The 14,950-nt window shown below is 40.2% G+C and overlaps 1 protein-coding gene across 2 annotated transcripts in view; it reads right to left on the reverse strand.

Annotated features, from left to right (window-relative positions):
• The window catches only part of OSBPL10 (oxysterol binding protein like 10), a 116,855-nt gene extending 102,194 nt beyond the window's left edge, over positions 1-14,661 (reverse strand). The window contains exon 1 of one of the 2 annotated variants that reach the window (XM_069860111.1): positions 14,339-14,661. In XM_069860111.1, coding sequence (XP_069716212.1) covers positions 14,339-14,619 — 281 coding nt within the window. In that variant the 5' untranslated portion in view covers positions 14,620-14,661. The remainder of the gene's footprint in view (positions 1-14,338) is intronic. The other variant, XM_069860110.1, reaches the window with a different exon arrangement.
• Positions 14,662-14,950: the final 289 nt, after the last annotated feature.

Raw genomic sequence — 14,950 nt, forward strand, 5'->3', positions numbered from 1 at the left:
AAATCTTCTACAACAGGAACTAACTGTATTAGTAAAAATTACCATACTACACAAGCATATTTTTTCTCAGCATACATTATGTTAGGGACTGGCAAGCACACCTGGTTCTTATTACCATTATATGTTTAAAAATAGCAGAACAAGTTTCAAGTATACCCAAAACTACTAGTTTATTTTTAGATCCACTAGATTTCAAGTTGACATCTTTTCAATATACAGCAGCTATTTCTTTGAAGCCAACTTTTTAAGAATAAGAACACATCAAGAGAAAGATACTGACCGTACTGTATTACAGTAATGCAATCCAATGAGGTTCAAAGCATAACCACATCCCATCGATGGATATTATAGCATAAATTTTCAATTAGCTGCCTTGAGTCAGCAAAGTTTTATCGGGGTTGTATCACAGTTCACTGACTTCCTTGCCAGACCTTCATAGTTCATCCTTGTTTTGCAATGCCCTGTCCTCGGCAAGAATCATTGCCAGGAGCCAGCAACAACTCAATGCTATTTTCTAGGCCACAGCTAAAATCCTCAAGGAACAAGAGACCTCAAGATATAACCTTCCTGTAAACTGAAAGAATAATGCTTAGATTTGAATACCACCTTGTCAACAAAAGCCACTTGTAGACCTCAGTTTTACACCAAGAAAAGTAAGATATATACTACACCTGGTAATGATTTAACAAGGAGAGATGTACTCAGTTAGGAATCAAACATCTCTTCCTCTGAGCTCAGTAGTATAAGAATCACATCTGAGGCTTGCTCAAATTTTGTAAAGTACCTGTGGTATTCTCTGACGAAAAATAAAACTTTGGGGTTTTTTTTAAGAAAACACTACCATCATAAAATACAGTATTAGAAGTTTAAAAAAAGAGTACAATTGTACTACAACTTAGTTTTACTAAGTATTTTATTTTTACTGAGTCAGGTATTGCAAGCTTACTGGTGGCTTTTCTGTCTTTAATATATTATGGTGTGTTCAAAGTATCAATAATATTTCTAAAAAAAACCAGACAAGTACAATAGTTTGAAACACATTTTCATCTAAGTGTGCTTGTCTTCATCAGTCTTCATCAGGTCACCAGAGTTATAATGCCAGTATAAAAAGCTTCTGCTTTAAAAAATCTAGCTCCCTGATTTTTCCCAGTAACTCTCTCACGTTCATTTAGCCATTTTTGTCTTGTGGACATATTTATATGACTCATAATTTATGTGGTAGAAACATATAATAATGAGAGCTGATTACCTCCTGTGAAAGCAACACAAAAATCTTAAAGGTAATTTCCAAGTTGAGAAAGATAGACATACGATGCCAGGAGACAGCAGTCCTAAAACCAGTTCTTCATTCCTCTCTTCCACGCTGTACTTCTGGTATCATTCACCAAGGGTACATTCTCTATAGCTGTTCTAGACACAAACTATTATCATATATTCTAAGTGAATATACGGACTATCACATACTTTCTAGCAGACAAATGCTTTCCAAACACATCTGCCTGGACAGTTATTTTTTGTACAAGTTGATGAAATAAAACATCTGCTTTTAAATTCATTCTTGCGTTTTACTGTAGTGCTTATAGCAGCTGTTATTTTTCACTTTCAAGATGCAGATAATTTATCACCTAGGTTCTCAAAATTGAGCCACATGAATGTTGGCATTTTTCCCAAATGCAATTTTCATTTAAAATACTATTTCACTGACAGAACCTGTTCAACAAGTACTATTCATTCCACTCTTATATACAAGGGGCTGAGGACTCAGATATGTAATGCTAATGCCATTTTTTGCAAGTATTTAAAATATATACTTATGCAGAAGGAAAAATTAAAAAGCAAAAGGCAATTTAAGGCCTTGCTTTGGGAATTTTTGAAGTTCTCAGTTTTATGTTCCTTTTATCTTCCTCCTAGCTATTGAGCCTTTATTTTTTTTTAATCCATAGTCTAGAAGACCCTAGCTGGAAAGAATTAACATATCTAAGACCATGCAGCATTTTCTTTACACGTGATATGGAAGAAAATACAATATACAAAGTAAGGATCTTGCTTGCAAGATCAGCATGCTGGCTCACTTCCATCTCTTCTCCACCCCAACCAGCTCAAACAAAGCTTTGCAGAAAATAGACTTTTCGTACGTGCTGCATCATCTTAGGAGTCTCAGAACTTTTCAGCTTTCTGTACCAATACTTTACAGTCCAATAGGGTTTGCCTTGCCTTTACTCTCAAGACAATCGATTCATTGACAGAAATGAGAAGTTTAAACTTCTCTGTTCAGCCTTTATCCTGACAGTTGCTACCTTCACAACAGAATATCTTGTCAACACTGTTTCTAAGAAACATATGTATGGAGTCCACAGAGTCCTTGAGAGGGTGGTTTCATCAATATGTTGCAAGGTACAAGCATATTAGCCCTGCTCCTTCTGAAGAAAATGTATTTAGCTTTATAAGCAATAATTACTTCCAAAGACCTTTATGCATTAGGTGCTGCTTACATACATTTCTAAAAATACCATCCTACCAAGATCCAGATCCCCATCATTTTAATCAAAAATGAAGGAACAATACTCATAACCTCTAACAGGAGAACAGTTTCACCATCACATATGCTTGAATTCCCACAGAAACAATATTGTGTTTAAAAGAGCAAAGGTAAGCCTGGCACGTTAATTTATACCCATGTGGACACTGTCAGCAGCTTCCTTTGGCTGCTATTCGGGCTCACAGATGACTGATGTTAAACGAGCTCAGCTACAGAAGGTGGCAGAGGAAAGAAAGCAAAACCAGAAAAGTCCTCACTGCAATACACATTCTGCAATTTGGAAAATAATAATCTCCTCTACACTCCTTGTCTGCCATTCCTAATGGCAGTATTAAAATTAATAAATAACAGCAAATTATCTCACTTGGGTTTCCAAGACTTGATTCTGAATTCCAGACTTTCTTCTTTATTTTTGTAAGAAGTGGTAAAGGCCTATCCTAGTGCTGTCTTCAATTCAGCACCTACTCTATCCTCTCCTCTGTTTCTACCCTTTCCATGGCTCCCTTTCCCTCCATCAGTCCCCCTCCAGAAGTTTTAACTCCTTTTCTAAACCTCTCCAACTATCCTACATCTTTTCTTTCCTGCCAAACTACCCTTTCCTTGCACTTGGATAATAAAAAGAAGATCAAGTTTGAGACATGAACCCAACAGTCACAGAATCAAAGCCTACTAAGCAGGTAAGATAAAACAGGCAACAGAAGAAAAAAAGGAAAAGAAAAAAAAAATCAAACACAAACTTCACACTACATATTGTATGGAAGGTAAACCTTCCAGCTAAAAAAAAAAGGAAAGAGAAAGAAGGAAATCTATTCCATTTTCAAGAGCAGCAGCTTCTATAAAAAGCTTACTGTGATAAGGCATCAAAAATAAAATACCAAACACATTCAGGAGAGGTTCTTGTGCAAGTGCAAAATGCAGAAATGCTTGCAGCAATGGCTAAAGCATTTTTTGCCTCTCCATGTAGCCTAAACTTCAGCACCTTTTCCATGATCAAGTTCATTATCTTCCTCCTATTACCAAGATAAAAGAAGTATGCAGTAACCATGCACAACTCTTCATTTTCCTGCCAGCTCCAAGTAACAGCACCAAAGAAGAAATTGGTGATTTTCCCTTTTCCCCCATTTTTTTTTATAATTTTATAAAGTTAATGAGTATAAAAGCAGAACACCTGGGCTTGCCTGCGCTAACTTAAACTGTTCTCATTCCACTAGGAAGGTTTTCTGCATATTCCAAAGCTAGAAAAGTACACACATGTCTCTCCTTTGAGGTTAAACACACCACTCTAACTTCAGTGCATAGACTTTAGCACAGTGTGTATGTGCCCCTTATATAAAAGCATCATCTTATCTCAATGAAAGACATAACAACCAATATAGCTCTAAGTGGCAGTGTGGTTCACAATCCTGTACATGAGGTAAACGCAGAAGCTTTATCAACATGGAACCGCAGCTTATATTCATGCACCTCTCTTTTTAAATATTCTGTTGAATGACCTAGACAAGTTGTCCTGTAACAACTCTCAACTGTGCTCCAAGTCCTTTCTCAAATAAAATAATCATTATTGCAAAGATTTTTTTATAAAGCAAGTCTGAAATGCACACTATATAAGGTGCAAGTCTTAATAACGCAAAGGGTAAACGGCTGTGTAGTCGAATCGAAGCCATTTCCCTGGTCACTGGGAAATAAGTACTTGATATAGATGAACTTGTAGAAGCAACTTATTCAAAACATCCAACTGATCACCTGAAGTCTTTCTAGTCAAAAACCTTAAGGCACCTTCAAATGCTGTGCAACATTCCAGAGTGGGTGTGCTGGACTAAGAGACACGCACAAGAGTAACTGCATTTAGCTTAGGGAAGAATACTGAAACAAGCACTAAGCATACAGCAATTAAAACTATGTATCAGTGTAGTCCTGTCTCTTATTTTGAAGAGCAGAACTCCAAATTTTAAATTGTAATTTTATAAGGAGGACAGTACCAGCAAAATTGTCAGGTTTCACCAAACACATGGTGGATGATACAAAACGCTAAGGTTTGTCAATACTTGGTGTACCCAGCTCCTTTCCAACAAAAGCAATGGAAAAGTTCCCACACTGAAGAAAGCTGCACTATGCCAGCATTTGAAAAATTATAAATGCGACAGCCTAGTTAATTGTCTACACTTCTCAGCATATCCAATGCTCAATATAACAGCTGATACGGTATATTCTTAAACAAACAAAAGATATTTAAAGCAAGATAAATAACACCAATCAGCATGCCTTTAACAAAAAACAAATTTCCTCCAGAAAACCTGCTAGGTTCTGATATCACAAGTTTCCTTCACAATATTAGCAGCATCAAAGCAATGTTCTAATGCAGGCAGCACTGCTTTAAGTACAATTAAAAAGATTAAATGCATTGAAAAACAGCTAAAGACGGAGCCAATTTCAAAATACAGCTAAATGAGGATCCTCAAGTGAATGTATTTCTAACAGTGTTCTTTGGCAATCAGTTCTTGGCTATGGAGTGTTCAGCAATGACCTAGATGGGGAAAAAAATAAAGACTGCTGATGATATGAAGGTAAGCTATCATCAGCAAATAACATGCATTGCAATACTGTCAAAATAATATCATACATCTAATGAAAAAAAATCATAATTATAAGATAGAGGATTTACCTGGAAAAGCACTAACTCATAAAAAAATCAGGGTAAGGAATATTTACTGATTATTTTGTCCAAGTAATTCTTTCAACCAATATTCAGATTCCTCGACTTTATTTTAAAACTGATGTCTTCTGTAAACAAATAATTAACTACTATTTTTACTCCCTCAAAAATAGGGCATGCACACACCATGAGAAAGTCCAAGAAGTACCACTGGGGATATGCAAAAACATGCTAACAGTGGAGAAAGCATCCCCTGGGGAGACAGCTCCCACAGCACTCCTTTCCATCATCTTCCCATCCACAAAAGGATAGTTAAGTGCTACTCTTCGTTTTGACACTTCTGGCTACTATGCCATATGTTACCAGATTCAAGAAGCACCCGGTATCAGGAGAAAATGGTATAACAAGCACCACGGTGTTGTGACACTGACAGCGAGTAGGAAGCGACAAGAGTGTGGGTATGAAGACACCTGTCTGGAGAAGCCAAACAGCACCAGGGAACATGAGGTCTCAGTGTTGTGTGCCATTAGATTAACAGTTAAACTTACAGGACAAACTTAACAACCTAGTTTTCAAAAAAAAAAAAATAACGATGATGAAGACCTAGAAAGATAATGGTCTTTGAACTTTTGAAGTGGGGAATGTCAGGTTGGAAGAAATGAGATGCACTACCCCTGTATTGAATCGCCAGTGCAGCCACAACCAAAACCTTACACAGTTCTGGTGTCCACATGTGAAGAAAAACATTAAGGTATCAAATAATAATCAGAACTATCATAAGTTCTTAAAGCTACTGGAGGATCCGACTTGCAGCACGAAAACTCCATTGGTCTAGAAACTCCAAATATAGACCAAGGATAACCTAGCCTGCCCAAAAGACTGTACACAGACATTAAATCAGGTATTTTCAGTCTCATACACAACCGGCATAATAACATTCTGTGAAAAGTCAAAGGCTGATATGCATCAAGAACATGCCATTTTTTAAGTAGTGATTAAAGCCAGACAAATTGTTCCCACAGCTATGGTGAAAAATTCTCTATCACTGGAAGAAAAATTCTCAGATAGGTATCCAAAAAGAAACACAAGTCTAGATGACACAGAAATCATGACAAATCCTATATTTTGTGCTACAGAACTGAGTAGTTAAGGACCTACATTCTTCAGCTTTTAATTATCTACTAATTAAACGTCATCTTGGAAAGAAAAGCACAGTAGCATTTAGATAGCATTTTTACATGCAACAGTTAAATACTAAGCAAACTTTGCCTCCCTCGATTAGGTTCTAAAAAGTAATCAAACATCCCTGAAAGATCTCCACAAAAGCCCTCAAGATCTAAAGCACAATGCCAAGATCCTTGAAAACAAAATTGTGGAAGTGTATTGAGACCAAAGAAATAAACTCAGCATTTTTAGCCAAAACAAATGCAATACTTCTTGTTTCACCACTCATTGTGATACATACTGAACAAACATGTTGGGCTTGTTCAACCTAGTGAAGAGAAGGCTCCAGATTGACCTTACAGCAGCTTTCCAGTACTCAAAAGTGGCCATAGGAAAGCTGGGGAGGAGCTTTTTATCAGGGAGTGCAGAGATAGGACAAGGGGAACAGCTTTAAGTTGAAAGAGGAGATCTAGATTAGATATTAGGAAGAAATTTTTTACTGTGAGGGTGGTGGGTCACTGGAACAGGCCGCCCAGAGAAGTCATAGATGCCCCATCCCTGGAGTTCACAGCCAGGCTGGATGAGGCTTTGAGCAACCTGACCTAATGGAAGGTGTCTACGGGCAGCAGCGTTGGGACTGGATGATCTTTAAGGTCCCTTCCAGCCAAACCATTCTGTGATTCTACAGTTCTATGAAAATAGGTATTGCATGACATTCTACAAAGGATTCTACAGAGACCTGTTTGTCCATCAAACCCACACAACTCCTGTTTAAAATACAATCTACTACCCTCCCATGCACATAGAACAAGTAAATCCCATCGTAATTTGTATTTAACAAATATAATTTTACATCAAAAACAATAATTATGGCAATTTTTAGCACCTTTTTCACTCAGAAGGTTCAGCCTTTTTAAGCTAAGGCTTTTTTAGCTAAGGCTCAAATACATTCTGCTTATTAAACAACTAATTTTAAATGTAAATGACTGGGGGAATCTTTTCAATACTTTTCTTATACACTCATAAAAAGATTCAGACACATTGCTTAGTTTAACAACTTATTGTCACTTCTCCTACATGAACAAAATCCATATTCATAAACTGATGGATTTTTCTAAATGAGGCAGCAAGTGTACGTGTGCTCCCTCTAACCACATTTATCATTGTGTTGCTAAGCAGAGAAATCACCATTCAAAAAGCTAGCAGCAAAATGAGCTAGTAATAACAAAACCCAGATAAGGGTAAGTGCGTGCTTCAGTGTTCATGCCAACTGCCAGTTCTTTTCACTGTCTGAAAGCTAAGTGTGACATCTGGGTGAAGGGAAGACCACGCTCTATTTTGCCTGTCACTTCATTCCCTCTGGTACAAGACTGCTGCTCAGCTCTGAAGTGCACTTACAAAACTCAAATACATTGCCTGAGTGAAAATGCCCAAGTCTTATTTGTTTTAAGCAGATTTTCTCCTACATTATCATCAAGCATCTTGGGCATTAGATTATTATGCATAAAATGAATTTATCCTCTGTACAGGAATAAGCTGCCCTGACACCACGTGACGCAAGCAGCTGAAGAACAAAGAGCCTGGGCTACCTGCCTGGGGACAAGAAAAATGTCCATGGGAGCTCTCCAAGCAGAATCCACATCTCCACAGTGCAAACCAATTCCTTCAGCACAAGACCATCCTCTGCAATGTCAGCCTGAGGTTCAAAGTTGTCTTCTTCCAAATGTTTCCTGCAAGCATCACTGAAGGGCAAAGAATAATGGATTTCTCGGCCTCCCTCTTACCTTGTTAAAATTCTTTCTTCAGCTTCACTGCTTGAACAGCCGCCTCCATTCTCCCAACATAGCTGGTTTAGAGGCAGTTCAAACTAAATCAACCAGCTCATGATTTAAACCAGTTAGGTTTGATCAACCACTAACTAAACAAAGACAAAGTGCATCTTAACTGAAAGTTCTAATTTGCCAACAAATAAATTGGGGATATATGTTTAAAGAGATCTTCTTTGTTTTCTTTTTTTAAGTGAGCATTAATGATACTTAATGGGGGAAAAGTTTCAATAGCACAAATTGAAGGAAGGCGAGGAAGGGGAAGAAAGCTTACATTTGAATGTGATTTTTTTTGCTACTTAGATTTCAGGATTAAGAAAAAGAGATTAGTGCCTTGAACCAAAACAGAACTTACTAAAATAACTGACTTCTTGATGTTTTAAATTCCAATTTTATTTGAAACTAATGACAGATATCTTCATTTCAGTAGCACAGGCGAGGCAACTCCTGAGGGTTCAGCACAGAAAGCACCCTGTTAATTTGTTCGGAAGAACGAAAGCACATTGCTTTTAAGCAGTTTTCTTCCTTTCCATGTTGTCTCTTATTACACACAGAATCTACACATGAAGGGACGCAGTTTCTAGTAAAATCTATTTTGCAAGTAAAATCTTTAATAGAATGCAGGCCCAATATTATCAAAATATCTTAAAAACTTAAAAGTGTTTCCACAACTCCTAACAAATTAGAATCAACATTCCAAAATTTAAGGAGCAGACTTCCAACAACAGACGAAAGAGAGAAAATTGCCATCTCCAGCTCTTTAAAATACTGTCCCACTTCCCAAACTCTGCAAATAAATCCTAAAAGGTATTACTACGCTAAACAAAGCCCTGTATAGATATGCCAGAAACACAGTAAGAGTAAAATATACTCAGTGGAGAGGTTGGTGTTAATCTGATTCTAATAAGAACACAAAAGAATTCCCATTTCAGCAAACGTCAGAAATGTTAATTAAGCGCATGGTTATTTTCTCCTCTCTAGTGTTAGAATCATGACAGTATTGTTTATTCTGTATTAAAAAACCAGTTTATTTCTCTAGGACAGAATTCCCTTCTAGCAGCTATATTGGTATACCTATACAACTACAGCCATATAGTTTGTAAGTAACCAACTACTCATTTTTTTTACACTGGAGAAAGGCCATAATTCATCGCTAGAACAATTTGTCTGAAGATTTAGCAACTACTGGAGGCGCTAACCACCCCAAATCTCCACAAGCTCGTGTCAATCCCAGAATTCTGCAAAATTCAGAAGGAGGGGAGAGGGACTATTACTGAGTTTTAAGTATCTTCACTAATTCCCCTTCTAAGATGTCACAATCTCTTTATCCAGAATATATATAAAATTTTTTAAAAGTAATTAAAAAAATGTTCCACACAGGTTTTTGTAGGTTCCATAGCACAAAACACTGATGATTTATTTTGTCGACAAATTTAGAAAGCAACCTTCCATAACAGCTAGAGTCAAAGCAGCATAACCCCTGGGAGCCATAGAAGTCAGCTGCTGAATTAGCACAAGGAGCAGAGTCTGCTCCTTCTTCGTAGCTGCTGTTTGGGGCACTGGAAATACAGAAAGGTCTCTCTGTGGTGGCAGCAGTCAGATTGCAACTGTTCTCTGAAACTACAAAAGCAAAGAGTCCACACTACAGCACCGTGAAGCCTGGGAAAGAGACTGAGTACAAAAATTCCCCAAACTGCACCAACGCAGACTTTTGCTGACAGCCAAAGCACCCCCAAAAGAATTCTGATGGTGCCCAAGGACAAGCACATCCGGAACAATTCGTACAGACTGGTAACACAACGTATTTCTCAACTGAGAGAGGAAACTGGAACAGGCCAAATCATAGAATCACATAATCACTAGGTTGGAAAAGATCTTTGAGATTGTCAATTCCAACCACACCTGTCCACTACTAAATAATATCCCTAAGCACCTCATCTACCTGTCTTTTAAAATCCCCCAGGGATGGGGACTCCATCACCTCCAAAGTGATGCTTTAGAAAACACCTGGGCTACAGGATGAGTTACACAGAGTAATTCCACTCAGAAAAGCAACAACAGCATCTATCAGCTGGGACTCCATTTGTTTGGTTTTTTTCACAAATCCAAATTTATGCCCCAGCCCAAATGCAGGTGATCCAAGGGCTTATACAAGCTTGCAGGACAAAACCCTACAAGAACCAGTACTAAGAACATTTCCAAGGAAAAAGAGGAAAAGGGAGACAGACCACACATGAATTTCACACCACCTTGAGCAAATGGAGCTTTAAGACTTTTTGAAACACGATACCATTCTATTAAAAAACAGGATAATAATGCCTCAGGCAATAAGTATTTCATTATTATCAAGTTACCTCATGCAAAATATGTATGTCGCCCACATGAGAAAAGGCTGAGAGAGTCAGGCTTTTTTAGCCTACAGAGGAGAAGGCTCCAGGGAGGTCTTAGAGCAGATTTCCAATACTTAAAGAGGACTACAGGAAAGCTGGGGAGAGGCTCTTTATTAAGAAGTGCAGGGATAGGATGAGGGGGAACGGTTTTAAGCTGAAAGAGGGGAGATTTAGATTAGATATGAGAAAGAAATTTTTTACTGTGAGGGTGGTGAGTCACCAGAAAGGGCTGCCCAGAGAAGTCATGGACGCATCACCCCTGGAGCTACTGAAGGCCAGGTTGGATGAGTCTTTGTGACCTACTGGAAGGTGTCCACTGACAGCAGCACTGGAACTGGATGATCTTTAAGGTCCCTTCCAGCCAAATCATTCTGTGATTCTATGATTCTACAGAAATAGGCTTTGCATGACATGAAAGGATTCTAGAGACCTGTTTGTCCATCAAACCCACACAACCGCCATTTAAAATAGAAGCTACTACTCTCCCATTCACACAGAACAAGTAAATGCCAATAGAAATACTTTGTAATAGTCCCTTAATTCTGATAACATAATTATTTATAATTTCATAGTAAAAACAGTCAGATGCACGAATGTCTCAGACCAGATACAACTGTTCTTACGTCCAAGTGTCTGTGTTTCAGATTAAGTTCTGCTCTCTGCATTCATACCCGAGTAAAACAAGAGAAAGCAGTGTTACAAAGGTGAAGAACCTCACTCATTTCCAAATCAGATTGTTCCTCAACCCTTTAGAGCAGAACAGATTTCTTTAGTAATGGACAGCAAACTCACAGAAATTCTTAAAATAAGAAGTAATGCAGCTCCACAAAATGACTGGTTTTGAGATTTTCAATTATTTCTTAATTAATGCTTATAAAGGGAACGTTATGCTTCAGTATTCATATTCACTTGCCTCATCCAAAATAAGACTGCCTTGCATACACCTGCTGAACGACAACTGGTAAAAGAGTGACAGTAATTTATTATAATCCATGTGATAATAATTTCTTTAGGCTTGCATAGGGTAATCTCCACAGTAAGTGTTGGACTACATATGAAAGCCCTTCAACTTCAATACCACATGGCATAAGCTAACATCAAATAAATTTAAATTATTTAGGCTAAGGGATAAGGAGCTTTAAAGAACATTCCTAAACCATGATCACCAAACTCTGTCAGTTTTGGCTTTATTTTTTCATTTTATTTATATTCACACCATCTGGCTGTACTGATCGTGCAGTTAAGCAATCTTCTTGTTTTTTCGGATGAAGTAAATTCAAAACTAATTTGTACAATCATTCAGGTAACACGTATATTCGTCACTGACTTGCAGGTGCCAGCTACGAAGTCAATTACCAAATCTTACAGACAGAGCTCCAGTTCACAGAAAACATACACTGTAACAAATATCCAGAAGGCCAAACACTCAAACACCCTTGAATCCATGGATCACTACTCATTTATTGGATGTTATAATAAGACCAATTTTTGTGAGGCTCAAGATTCAACTGTTCTGTTTAGCACTTCTATCAGATTCTCCATCCCAAACAAAAGATACATACATTGATATAACTGAATAAATGAACAAACTAAAAAAGTTACTTAGACTAAACACTCTATGTCATTACAAACCCTTTGCTCAAACAGCCATATTCACTGAAAGCAAAACTGGCAGTTGGCAAAGCATGATAACACAGCATTAGAAAAGACTACTAAAAGTAAACAGACATGAATTTCCAAGTTCTATGATAGAATTGTTTAAGAGATGCTTATCTTTTTTCCATTATGTTTTCAGATAAAAGTCTCTTGGACATAAGCAGATTATACATGCTATTTCAAGTTGCCAGCCTTACCAGATTTCATCTGTGCCCAAATACAACAAACAGGCAGTTTGAGACCCAAAGACTTATAAGCAAAGACCTCTCTTTCGTAATTTCATCAGATTACATGAAAGTGACCTTTAAAATCATTCACATGATTAGTCAAGGGGTTATCATTTCTAAAAGAAGAGATGAAGGTGTCAGGGAAAAAGGGAGAGGGTGGGGCTTTCAGTTTTACTCATGCATTTTAGTCCCACATTTTAGATATCAAAATGCATTTATTTATTAAACAAAACTACAAAGGGACTGCATTAATCAACAGACACACATCTAATGTGAATCTAGCACAGAACTGCAGTAGCCAAACAACAGTTAAGTGCTTTCTCTATGTCTGCACTGAAGCAGCCTAGTGTTATCGAGATGAGCATCTACCCAAATCATACCACACATATTCCTTGTCACTCATAGCAGATGCATCTATGCATGCTCTCTAGTGTATGGAATTAGACCAGCTCCTGAAGGTACTGCTACAGTTTCCCTACCACTGTTTTAGTCCCACACAAGTCAGCACCATTATTATAATCTGTGCAGTTTACCTCTGTCACTTATAAATGTTTTAAAAGTACTGTTGGAACAACAAGGTCCCAGCCATTCCCATGGGATCATTTAATACAGGCAACAGCATGTTTTGGTAGGTTTAGGAGGCTTTTGATTTTTAAAAGGCTCGTGCAGAGATTTGTAACTAGCCCTGTAGATGTTTTCGCCGTAGCATTTCTTCTCTTCAAAGCCATCACCTTAAATTAAAAAGTGGAGTTCTAGATACTCATCATCACTCATCCACTAAGAGGCCAGAGTTTAATAATGAGAAGTAAAACACTAAGAAGAAATAGCCTCCCTTGATTTCAACAGATCCCAATATGGCATTATTCATTCTACAGTCAGGCTTCAACTCCATAAAAAAATTTTGCACTGAAACACTAGATTCAAAACCAGATCTTCCCTGGGACTTCCACAGTTGCACATCAGCCTGCCCACACCCAACAAATTGCAGGACCAGGGCCTGCCACCGTATCAACATAAATAAGGACTTGTCAAACAGGAAAGACACAGCAACAAGAACATATCTTACTGAACACAGTGTCCACTGTCTCACCCCGCAGCAAAAAAAACAATCATCGCAAGCGTGGCAATTTTACCATTTAGTTTGGGAGGCTCTCACCCAGTTTTTCATTCTTTAGTTCACAGAATCATAGAATGGTTTGGGTTGGAAGCGACCTTAAAGATCATTCAGTTCCACCCACCCTGCCCTGGGCAGGGACACCTCCCACCAGCCCAGGCTGCCCAAGGCCCCATCCAGCCTGGCCCTGAACACCTCCAGGGATGGGGCAGCCACAGCTTCCCTGGGCAACCTGTGCCAGGGCCTCACCACTCTCATTGTGAAGAATTTCTTTCTAATGTCTAATCTAAATTTTCCCCCTTCAGATTTAAAGTTATTCCTAGTCATCCTATCACTCCATGCCTTCATAAAAAGTCCCTCCCCAGCTTTCCTGTAGCCCCTTCAGGTACTGGAAGCTCCTCCAAGGTCACCCTGGAGCCTTCTCCAGGCTGAACAATCCCAACCCTCAGCCTGTCCTCACAGCAGAGGTGCTTTAGCCCTCGGATCACCTTTGCGGCCCTTCCCTGGCCCCGTTCCATCAGTTCCACGTCCTTCTTAGGTTGGGAATTCCAGAGCCAGACGCAGTGCTCCGGGTGGGGTTCTCAGAAGAGCAGAGCAGAGGGGCAGAACCCCCTTCCTCACCCCACCGCTTCGCCTGCAGCCCAGCCCAGCCCAGCCTAGCTCAGCCCATGCCCAGCTCATCCTAGGCGCAGCCCCAGCCCCGTTCCCGTTCCCAGCCCCGTTCCCAGCCGGGTCCGGCGGCGCTGCCGGGGAGGACGCGGCCGTTTACCTGTTCTGCCAGCCCTGCAGGAGGTTGGTGTATTTACTGAGCGTCCCCTCCAGCACCGGCTCCCGCCTCCCGCCGCCGGGCGCCTGCGCGCCCCCGGGGCTGGTGGCCGCCGCCGAGCCGGGGCTGCAGCCGCCGCCGCCGCCGCCATCCAGCCTCGCCCGGCCCGGCAGCCCGCGGCCGGCGGACGAGGACGACGGGGACGAGCCCGCCGAGGTGGGGCGGCTGCTGCTGCGGCTGCTGCTGTTGCTGCCGCCGCCCTCGCTCGCCGCCGCCTTCTCCATGGAGCCCCCCGCGGCGCGGGCTGCGAGCGCGGCGAAGCCCTGACTCACGGGGAGGGGCGGCGCCGCCTCCTCGCGCGCCGGGACCGTTGGGGTCGGGCTGCGGGGAGGCACCGGGCGCCGGGACTCGCGGCCCGGGGTGGGGCTTGAGGCGCCGCCCGTGGGGGGGTTCGAGAAACGGGCGGGCGAGGGGCCCGGGGCAGGGCGTGGGGGCGGGTAGGAATGGTTGGAGTCGATGATCCGAGAGGAGTTTTCCGACCTGGTGATTCTGTGATTCTATTCCAGAAAAATAAAGATAAGGTTTCTGGCAAAATCCATACACACGCACGGAAGT

Source organism: Phaenicophaeus curvirostris, chromosome 6 (assembly GCF_032191515.1).
Source record: "Phaenicophaeus curvirostris isolate KB17595 chromosome 6, BPBGC_Pcur_1.0, whole genome shotgun sequence".
Classification (NCBI taxonomy): domain Eukaryota; kingdom Metazoa; phylum Chordata; class Aves; order Cuculiformes; family Cuculidae; genus Phaenicophaeus; species Phaenicophaeus curvirostris.